The following is an 11,643-nucleotide window of genomic DNA, read 5'->3' on the forward strand; positions in this document are numbered from 1 at the left end:
GGCGAGAGAGCTTGGGATCGAGGTTGCTTGTTTCGGCACACGTAGTGCGCGCGAAGTAGCTACCTCCCAAAGACCACATCCTCTCAGAACAGAAGGAATGAAAAACAGGAAAGAGAATTGAGATGCTGCTCATGTGGCACAAAAGAAAGGAAGTTTATTACTTAACTTTTTTTTAGCAATTTATTCATATCATATCTATTATAAATAAAGGCTATAAATCAATACATCATATACGTTCTATTTCAGCTGTTACAAAACGTTTTGTAACATAACATATACTCTGATTGGTTGTTCCGTCGTTTTCCATAGGACTATATGTAAACACGGTGTTCCTCCATTTTGTTGGATTTATCCTCTTGTTAACAAAATAGAAAACGAAAGCTTCCACTTTAAAAGCACTTTTGATGCAAACACTCAACAAGTATGCAAAAAAGTTTACAGTAAAGGTCTGACTGCAGCATGGGTTTCAAAGAACTTTCGATTTCTCTCAAATTATCTCGTATATGAACTTACGTAAACAAGCGGGCCACTTTTTTCAGTACTTTCTAATTAAAAAACTGTTATATAATCTATTCAAGCCAAATGCTTTTCTTTTAAATACATTTTTTGAAAAACTCAACTTAAAGTGGTCTTTTGTGGCTATTTTAGTTTTAGTAAAAGCTTTTAAAAAATGTCTCAAAGTTCTGCAACCAGGTGAGTAACTCAAAACCCGCCAGCTGCAGACGTCTGACTGACAAAGTTTGAAGTTTCCTTTCTAAACTATGAGATTTTGACAAAGAGCTGAATAAAAAAATCAGCTGACAACTAAAAACAGTACGCAAACAGTCTCGCAAAATTAGACGCTTTCCGATCCCTGTGAATTTGCTGGAGTAGCTGCCGTCCACTAAAACACAAGGCTAAACTAGTAGGCGAACAGATGCAAACCAAACATCATGTTTCAGCTAATTCAACTATCTTCCTTATCCACGCCAGTGGGACCATCACCAAAAGTGAGAACAGGGTTATCGTAAGCATGCCTCGATTCTTCCTGGGGACTCTCATTATCCAGTAAAAGCTGCCGACTTCCAACCGATCCAGAGGACTTGGGGATATCTTCGCTGGGTTCGGCGACAGTTATTTCTTTCACTGAGAGCTTTGGGAGGTTCTTCCACTCCGGCATACCCATAGCTCCTACATTAAACTTTTCTTCTTTCGCATCACTGCGGTTTGATGCCGCAACACGGCCGCCGGTGGAAGCTACATCGTATGGATAAGCCCCTGCCTCTGCTTGAAACTCATCGTCCGCATTAGGGTCAGGGGCTGCGGCATCCTGTTCCACAGGCTCACCATAGTAGTTCATCCTGGAATACTGACTGCTCGCGCGAGGAACACCTTGAAATCGTCTTAGTTCATAATTTGCGTCACTGGGGAGGAAGAAGCTGCCCTCGCGCCGATCCCGACGGCATCGCGCAACCAACACAATGAAGCCCACGATGAAGATGAGCGCCATAAGAGCACCAAACGTTATGTAAAGGATAAAAGCGATTTCACTCTTCTTACCTTCTGTCGTGGGAGCCAGTGTAGATGGTGTAGTTGGCCGTACAACTTCTAGTTTACTTGCTCTAAACGTTTTGTTATCAACAGTTACACTGATATTCCCGTTGTCGACTAGTTTCTTCAACAACTGTGAAACATTTGCCTTTCCACTCGTTCCACTGATTGTAAAAGTGACTCTTATTGAGCCGCAGACAATATCATTGACGGCGATAGCCTCTTCCGGGATGCCCAGTTTTTCAGCCACTTCACGTACGAACTCTTGTTGAAATTTCTTTTCCGTCTCCTTATTACCCACGACGTCTCCACAATTTCCTTCAAACTCGATGACAATGGTTTCATTTTCATAAACAGGTGGTTTTTCAGTAACCACCGCGGGCGACGATGAAGGAAGTGGTTCTCTTTTTGTGGAGGTAGGCAAAACAACGGCAGACGTAGACAGTCTTGTTGATCCTGATGTCATAGAACTTGATAAAACTCTTAGAGGGGTAGAACTTGTTTCCACAGGAGTTAATGGGGTACTGATTACAGGTAACGACGAGGAAACGATTGGTTGTAAAGTGGTTGCAACTGGACTCTTTTGGCCCGAAGTCGAAGACGGCCCCAAAGTTTCTGAAGGTAGAGAACTGGAAAACGGAGAGATTAAAGAAGATGGCAAACTTGCAACTGAAGATGACGGCTTGATAGGTACAATCAATGTTGTTGCTTGTGTTTTGGTAAATGAGCTAACAACCATGGAACTTGACCTGGATTCGCTTTCAGTAGGTCTTACTGCAACAGAACTAAACATAGAAGGGCTAACTGGTAGAGATGCAGTTGGAGCTGTTACTTTAGTAGTCACCGGAACCGACGTAGATTGGCCAACCGGAGAAGAAACAACTGGCGCCGTTGTAGCACCAGAACTTGGAGCTACTGCCTGCGAAGTCAAGGAGTTCGACACTGTTCGGCCAACAGCAGTACTTGAACTTAGCCTTGAACTAGGAAGTGGCAACTTGGTCTTCATGGAACTCGACACGGATTCGCTAACAGCAGGACTTGAACTTGGAATTGGCACCTTGATCGTCGTGGAACTCGACACGGATTGGCTAACAGCAGGACTTGAACTTGGAATTGGCACCTTGATCGTCGTGGAACTCGACACGGATTGGCTAACAGCAGGACTTGAACTTGGAATTGGCACCTTGATCGTCGTGGAACTCGACACGGATTGGCTAACAGCAAGACTTGAACTTGGAACTGGCACCTTCATCGTCGTGGAACTCGACATGGATTGGCTAACAGCTAAACTTGAACTAGGAATTAACACCTTGGTCGTCATGGAACTCGACACGGATTGGCTAACAGCAGGACTTGAACTTGGAATTGGCACCTTCATCGTCATGGAACTCGACATGGATTGGCTAACAGCTGAACTTGAACTTGGAATTGATACCTTGGTAGTGATGGAACTGGACACGGACTGGCCAACTGCAGGACTTGAACTGGGAACTGGTACGTTAATAGTCATGGAGCTCAATACAGACTGGCCAACAACAGGACTTGAACTTGGAGTTGATACCCTAGTAGTCATGGAAATCGATACAGATTGGCCAAATGCAGGACGTGAACTGGGAACTGATATCTTGGTAGTCATGGTGCTTGACAGGGATTGGACAAAAGTAGAACTTGAGCTTGGAATTGATGCTCTAGGGGTCATAGAGCTGGACACGGATTGGACAATAGCAGGACTTGAACTGGGAATTGGCACCTCGGTCGTCAAGGGACTCGAAGCGGATTGGCCAACAGCTGAACTTGAACTTGGAATTGATACCTTGGTTGACATGGAGCTCGAAACGTACTGGAGAACAGCTAGACTTGAGCTTGAGCCCGACACCTTAGTAGTCATGGAGCGCGACACGGATTGGCCAAAAGCAGGACTTGCACTTGGACCTGGTAACTTAGTACTGATGGAGCTCGATACTGACTGGACAATAGCAGGACTTGAACTGGGAACTGATAGCTTAATAGTCATGGAACTAGACACGGATTGGCTGACGGAGCTAGACAAGGACTGGGGAATAGCAGGACTCAAACTTGGACCTGATACATTGGTCGACATGGAGCTCGACATGGATTGGTCAACATATCTCCTCTCTCTGTGGTGGACGTTACCCTTCTCTCTCTGGAACAGCTCGATCACTGCACTCTCCAGATTCCTTGCAGAAATTAAACGGACTTTCCTTGAAGCGAAACGATCCTCGTCATCAAGACTACTTGACCGAGGATCAAAGTCTCCAGGTGATATCAATGAGATCATTTTCTAGAATAGAAAGAAAATAAATCATTCGTAAGATGAGGTTACTTACCCTACAAAAACACAATTACTTCCGAACAAATCAATGGAAAAAAATTCCGTAATGGGGTTGACAAATATCGCAACGTTTTCCACCATGTGCAGTGCTCCCAAATTGCCACTTATATGCGCGTCCCTATAAACTGACAATTCTTTTTTATTCGGAATCCAGAACTCCGTTTTGCCTCTTGAAACAGACGAAATTTCGTCTTGAAAATCAGCAAAATACACATCTCATTTACAAAGTGCGTTAGGGCAAAATTATGACGGCCACACAATACATAAATATCAATTAAATTAGCCATTTCAAATTGAATCTTTCAGTGGCCTTTTTTCTCCAAAAGTAATTTCTCAGATGGTTAACAGGAAAACTTTGGTTTAAGGGTTATTTCTTCAGGCATGGTCAACATATGATTCAGTGGCGGATCCAGACCTTGAGCTAAAGCGGGGGCGGGGGGGAGGGGGGGGAGCTGTTTTTTTTTTTTTTTTTGCTTGCCCTGCCGGTTTTTCTTCCTTCTGTGATTTTTTTTCTTTTTTAACCCAAAATAGGGAGGCAGGCCTCCCTGGGCCCTTCCCCTAGATCCACCACTGTGATTGATTTGAATACTGGTTCCTGCACTGAGATTGGAGCCCCACTCCACCAACCCCCTCCCCCCTCCACTCCTACATATATTCCTCCCAATTACCAAGGGTAGTTGAAAAACAAAATGTCCCATTAATTGATACAGACTTCATTATACTGAACATGCAGAATGGCTAAACATTACCATTCCATCAGCTGCCACAACATCACCCTGAATCACCCATATCATTAGTTTGGTGTCCAAGGGGAGCATACCTTAAAAGAAATAACCCAAGTCAATGAAGTCTTTAATATTTAGTAGTAACGTTTTACATGTTAATAAACATAAATAAACAGTAGAAGTCAGAGTTTTCTATTTAATATCTTTATGTGTAAAAGGTGAGAGCAAGGGAGGGTGCAGGGGTATAATGCCAGTTCCCCGCGAACATTTTGAAAAATTGTCTTGCTTGTTTCCTTGAATTTAACTGCAGCAGTGTGACTTAAAGTGAAGTATTCAAAGCAGATAAAGGTGTGTTATAATTTTGTGTCAAATTATTTTCTACATCAAAATGAACTAGTGAGATACTTTGGTGGCAACTGGTGTTGTTTTAGCACGAGAGCCCAAGACTATGTTCATTTGCATGAGTCCCAATGTGTAGGACATGAGAACTAAAAAACAATCAGAGGCCTATGTTCATTGGATCAAACTACCTTTTCTTTGAGCAGAAATTAATATCTGTGGAACATCTGCTTTACTGTCGGCGACACAGATAATAACATTTGCCTCCTCTTCTAAAAGCCATGGAAGCATTTCTTTTTTTGAAATGGACAATGTTCTGTTAAAAAAAAATTAACAATGAGTATGAAAACTGTTGAAAGAAAAAAGTAGAAAGGAGAATAAACAATTACAAGATCTGTTAAGTTTGAAGACCCTCTTGTTCATCTAATAACACAACTCATTTTCTTACTAACACCCCTCCAACAGAGGGCTCTTTGATTTGAACCCCTCCTACCCTGTGGAAATTCAAGTTTTGGTTCATATTTTCCTTTAACAATTTTGGCTTTTGAGAATCCTCTCCTTCTTGGAATTTCACATAACCCTCCAACCCTCCTTAGGGTCACTGGACATGGGTATTTTCTTGGGTGGATACAGGATTTTAGAAAAGGGGGCTGAAGATATGGACTGTGGAGGGCAGTCCTCTGTAGGATGTTAGGGGGACTTCTTCCCCCTCAAACTGTTTAAAATTAAGATCCTTGGAAAAGGGATTCCTGGCATTCTGAGGCCACATAAGCATGTTGTAATGTCTCATTTATTTTTAATTTTAGGGGTTCTACTGAACCCCCCAATTACCCCCCCCCCCCCTTTAGATTCGACCCAGATTTTCTGGAGCCACGCATTCCAGTGAGGTCAGTGGTATATTCCATTATTTTTGTTGAAGGACTCTTCAGGGGATGGGAAAGGGAGTTTTACACATTCATTGTTTTATATACCTAAATTTATTCATCATTGATTGATAAAATACAATCTGCAATAATATTTTTATTGTAAATAATTTGCATTCCTTATTTCTAAATATGTGACATAATACAGGTTGGAGACTGAGCATGCAAGACTAATTTGAATTTGCAAAATACCTATCAACAATGACGACATAAGAATCTACGTACAGCAATCCCACTGAGGAAGAGGGGCAGACTACCAAGACTCAAGAGATACTACTAAAACGGCTTAAGTAGGACCACACTCCAAGGTTTATACCCCTAAGTGAGACAATGAGCATCCCCGACCTTTTCACACGGGAGTCCCAGCTCCCCGCCCCACACACACACACCCCACCCCCCCGCCTCTGCTGGGACAGACATATTTAGGTTTCAACAAATTTTGTCCAGTGTTTGAATAGCTAATATTTTTCATTTAATAATTCTTGGACAACCATAATATTTTTGAGGAAGGAAGAATAATTTCATAAAATCTGTGGTAAATTATTTTAGAAGCTGACCCAACTGTGTTTCATGACATCAGAATTAAGATGTTCTGTCAGACGAGAATGGACTCTCTGGCGAATAATTTCTGGTCTTAGTCCTAGGATAAGTTTTGTTTATATAATGTCATCACCAGCTTATGAAGTGTGCAAGGCTGTATTTTCAGCTAAGGAGTGAGAACATACAGACAGCTTGGTAGCCTACCCCACCCCCACCCCCACCGCCACCCCTACCCTCCTGCATAGGAAAGATCAATGAGTTTATAACATTGGATAAACTACAGAATGTTTTTTTTTTCTTGACCCCTTAAAATTGGGAGCAAAGTAAATGTGTAAGGTAATGCAAATTATTGCCAAATTTTCCTCACTAAACTGTTTCGAAGAAAATGGACTGAAAATAAAGTTACGCAGAACACTTTTAGCTTAAAAATTTATTAAGCAGCATCTTAACAAGAGACAAGACAGAAAGCCCAATATATGTTCAAGCTGAGCGCGTGATCATGCCCTCACGCCGTGTGTTGACAATGCTGCAGATAACAGCTGAAACACTTTCTCTAATGATTCATTCGTCAAAATAGAGTCCCAAGCATAAGTTTAAATAATTTACGACCTCAAAATCGCTACTATTTTAAATGATACCTCACTATGTAGGCAGATGACACAGTTTTCTCGCAGAAATATCCATCGCCTTTACGCCATATAATTTCATGCGTGCACATCATGGTATTTCACGTCAACAGTAAAAATTAACCTAGCATGATCAAGTGCCAAATTCCGCGTACGAAAATAATTTCAAGGCAAAGAGTAACCGACTAATTGATGTTGCGTGGGAAACAAGAGCAAAACTGATATTTTTATGCAGCGTCGCTTAGTAGAAGTTTCGTACTATAAAATTCCAAAGGTTGTAAATGTAGACGAGGTGATAAAGGAAGGGTAAATAAATTTTCTTGGAGGAAAAATAATATACAGCCGATGTTCTCACCTCAGATATTTGCTCCGTATATCAAGCAATTTTTACCGCTAGAATGATCTCAACTATCAATGCGTGAAATCGCTATATGAAAGCTCGCGAGCCGAGACAATTGAAATTACACGCTGTTTTAATCTTGCATTGCTCAACAACACAACAGAATTCAACAAAACCATTCTTCGCCGTTCTTACCTGTCTTGTACTCTCGACAATGTCCTAAATGAGCCGTGGGATTTGATAAAGCGTCCATCCTGCCCTCGCTGAACGATCACTAATCTACTGAAAACATCGGCTAAACCTCTGTCTGCTAAAGATGTGTACAGCTTATCAACATTGATCGTCGAATTAGGAAGATCCGTTACAAGAAATGCTCTTGATCCACCCCAAGTGTTAACTGAGTCGCGAGCTGCAAGTGTTAAAGAAGATGCAATATAATAAAGTGTTAAAATGCAATGCTATTCAGACAGTTTTTCCAAATTATTTCACACAACACGCGATTGCAACAGTTTTAGACAAGTTATGTTGTTGATGCTGATGTCCCGCAAGTGAATGGAAATCCAGCACACCATAGATTTCCTGGAGGAAGAACTCAACGAAGTATCGAAAACAAAGTGTTTCAAAACCAGCAAAATTTTCTTACCTTCACTATCCAAAACACAGAGTCCAAGAAACAAAACAAAGAAGGCAAGCATCGCGATCTTCGTCGGCAAAACTTCATAAACCTTTAATAAACAAGGAAAATAATTAAAGCAGCACTGGTTAAATGCGTGCTCCAACTTCAATAAATTCAGTGGTCTCCATTTCAATACATCATATTCGTATAAACAGGCTCATTACTGTTATTGTTTAGGACTGAAAAACACAAGGCAGATATTAGACCTCACGACAAAGACCTTACCGCCAATCACACAAATATACTGAGTGAATCGAACGTAACCGTTCCGCACGAGACTACCCGAAAAGTGTTGCAACACTCGGCGCCTACGTCATCATTGAGTAAATTTATAAATAAACTTTCAGTTTTCCGTCGATCATATTACATGAGCAAAATTTTTTAACAAAGCACTGCTGCTGAATATTTTGGAAGTAACAGAAAAAACAGGAGTCAACCGGGCAAAGTGAAGGAAAAAAACTGCGGACATCTCTTTCATTTTTCACCAAAAGGGGCTTTTTGATGTCTCTAAAAGTCTTTTTAAAAGTCTTCTGAAGTCAGTGCGAAGTCACGCCCGCGTTTTACATGTAGCAGTCTTTCGGTGTATGATTACCCATTTACTACTTTACATCGACAATTAACTTTTTTCCTCGTCGGAATATATTTATTTTTCTTCCCTGTCTTGCGAATTAAGTGCCCTGGGATGTTCGCTCAAGTTCTTCTTCACTTGTTGTCCTCTATTTCTCCTCTAGACCTCACATGGGAACTTGTTTATTTGGGTACAGAAATGAACCACGTGTCTGAAACTTCCGAATAGCGAAAAAACTCAGCTGCCTGAAACACCAGAATAAGGAAAATCTCGGGTTTCTGAAACACCCGAATAAGGAGAATCTCGGGTTTCTGAAACACCCGAATAAGGAAAATCTCGGGTTTCTAAAACATCTGAATAGAGGAAACGTGTGATTTTTACGGTCACGAAGATAACAGTCACGAATAGTGTTTGCAGTCAGCCTTGAGTTCAGTTGTGTTGTCTAGATCTCGCCCCGGTTCATTCCCGGTTACCCTAAGTGGCAAACTCTAGATCCATAGTGGCTATATCTATATAATTAGCTCTCCATAATTGCGGTGTTTCAATATCATCCCAATTGACCATGCCATACTGACAACTTGTTCGACGGATGTCCAATCGAAAAGTAGACATTCAAATATTTAATATCACTGGATTACACACGAAACAAGACGAAAAATACTTTTTGTAGCACGACCTGTACATTACTGTCTTTTGATGCCAGAGGAAAAATTTAGGCTGTTCTCTGACCCGAAATCTGAAAAATTGCTTGTTTTCCGCGGCAAGGAACTTTATCTTTGCGGAAAAAAAAATAAAAGCAAATGCTCTCAGCCACTAATCATCTTCTGATTGTGAATCGCTTTCTAAAACTCCTTTTTAAATATGTCTAATATTCTCAGTAGTCTGGTTGGAAAAATCGACTCGTGGCAAATCCAGAGGATTATCGGCAAAGACTATTCATTAAATCTTTTCCGTGATGGTTTAATATCTGAAAAAAAAACCCTGTCATCAAGTAGTTTTTGACCTCGACTAATGTCACCCCCCTCAAAATATTAGCATTGAAAACATGTTAGACACAAGGAAAACAAAATACGAAATTAACTTTTGTGGTGAAACCATTGTACAACCCTGAGTTCTCATGCTTATGTAACCGGGGCAAATAGTTATATTTGATTGCAGATTAGTAGGTTCTGTAAAAGTTATTGCCGGATATAGTCGCTGAAAACTGTGATGTCGGGATCTGATCAACCGTTTCTTCGATATTCTTTTTCTGAACGTTGTGAAACGCATTAGGTTTCCCAGATTCTACTTGATAAAAATGTAAATCGTGTCTGAAAATATAGTCAATGATATATAATCGTTCCACGGCATATGTATTTCTATTTCTGTGATTCGGAAACTTATACGTTAGGTAAAACAGAAATATACCGTATCGATAACATCAACATTCCCCCAGTGGGCATACCCCGGGCATTTGAACAGTTGATGTGCCCCTGAGGGTGGACTTTGACGTCCGGTGGCTGATATTGGGGTGGGGAATCTAACACCACATGGTTGGGTGGTAGAGAGGGATTTAAACTTCGTGGAAATGTCGAAGTTACCACGATGAAGACATCAAGAGATAATGCAATTCACTGGAGTGCTGTTCGTTTGAAGGTTGTACTGTGGTCAAAGCGGATGTTAAAGGGTGATTTTTTTCTTTACCATTACCAAGAGAATATATAATCTCGTGCCATTACTCATTTTTGACCTTGTATGTCCCTGGGTCAGGGGCATTTGTTTGCTCCGTGTGATATTATGGTGGGGCTTTTAAACACCAGTTTTGCCCACTGGCGGGATGGAAATTTGACCAACTGAAAGTTTAAAATGTCTAATGCCTGCTTGGCTGCCCGGTGGGTGGATGTTGAAGTTTCGAATTGACTGATACATAACGAAATGTGGAAGCGAAAAGGGCTTAAAACATCATTGTATGACGCTCTTTAACGTCTGAAACGGTGAAATGATTTTGTAAAAAAAAATAACTGGTGCCGTTGCTAGAAATGCCGCCTCATTCTGCTTTCAAGGCATTTCGACATAACCGAATGTTGTCTTTCACAGGCTCAGAGCACTACTGTTCCTTCACTTTTTTGTCTCGAAGGTTCTTGAAATGGTATAGTAAAATAAAAGTAGATAAGACGAAATAAACATCAAATTAAAAAAATCATGACAATAGACATTGGTCGATATTGACAGTAACGACGCAGAAACACCCAATAACTTTTGAATGACTTGTGAATTCCGGTCTAACCCAGTTTTTCATCCTAGCCAAGATCAAAACTATACGGGTGTCTGGAAAACCCGAATAGCCGCGAATAGCGAACAGCGAATAGTCCCGAATAGCGAATGGTGCGAATAGTGCGAATAGTCTCGAAGAGTGCGAATAGTGGCGAACAGTCGCGAGTAGTGGCAAATAGTAGCAAATAGTGGCAAATAGTAGCAAATAGGGTACCCAGTATCTCGCAGTCAACCTCGCAGCAACGTTGGATGGGATTTTCCCGCTAAAAGCAAAGACGCTTATCAGGGCGAAAGGTGCTTCTAAACGTAATTTCTTCTGTTTTAATCGCTGCAAAAGCGTAAATACGTCTTTATTAGGTTATCCTTGTGTTTTCTGTTTTCTTAATGTCGGGGATGGACAGCCCTAGCCTGAGTCCGGAGAAGAGAAGGTAATAAATTCACTGAAATTCTGTTGCTTATTTGGATAATTAATGATATTAACGCAGGAAATTAGATCTAAAGCGTTGACTATTGACGACTATTCGTCACTATTCGCCACTTTTCGCGACTGTTGGATACTATTCGCACTATTCGAGACTATTCGCACTATTCGGGACTATTCGCTATTCGCGACTATTCGCTATTCGCTATTCGCTATTCGGGTTTCCCAGACACCCAAACTATAGGGCCCTAACTGGAGATCAAGTAGAGACCTAGCCTGCGTAGCAAGCGTTTCCGTGGGGTTTGGAAGCAAAGAAAGACCGAGGAACGGGATTTTCGGTGTTTTGTCT

General features: G+C 41.2%; 1 protein-coding gene across 2 annotated transcripts; it reads right to left on the reverse strand.

Annotated features, from left to right (window-relative positions):
- Positions 1-128: 128 nt before the first annotated feature.
- On the reverse strand, positions 129-8,356 carry LOC145498258 (uncharacterized). 2 transcript variants are annotated; one of them, XM_081478156.1, is made up of 7 exons: positions 8,278-8,356; positions 8,020-8,101; positions 7,572-7,785; positions 5,139-5,263; positions 4,633-4,703; positions 3,620-3,832; positions 129-3,370 (listed from the first exon to the last, which is right to left on the reverse strand). In XM_081478156.1, exons 2-7 carry the CDS (start codon positions 8,069-8,071, stop codon positions 947-949), a joined length of 3,099 nt encoding a protein of 1,032 aa, XP_081334282.1. In that variant the 5' UTR covers positions 8,072-8,101; positions 8,278-8,356; the 3' UTR covers positions 129-946. The 2 variants fall into 2 exon arrangements, with proteins under 2 accessions (XP_081334282.1, XP_081334283.1); XM_081478157.1 differs by having other exon boundaries at positions 8,020-8,334.
- Positions 8,357-11,643: the final 3,287 nt, after the last annotated feature.

Source organism: Orbicella franksi, chromosome 9 (assembly GCF_964199315.1).
Source record: "Orbicella franksi chromosome 9, jaOrbFran1.1, whole genome shotgun sequence".
In the NCBI taxonomy this organism is placed as follows: domain Eukaryota; kingdom Metazoa; phylum Cnidaria; class Anthozoa; order Scleractinia; family Merulinidae; genus Orbicella; species Orbicella franksi.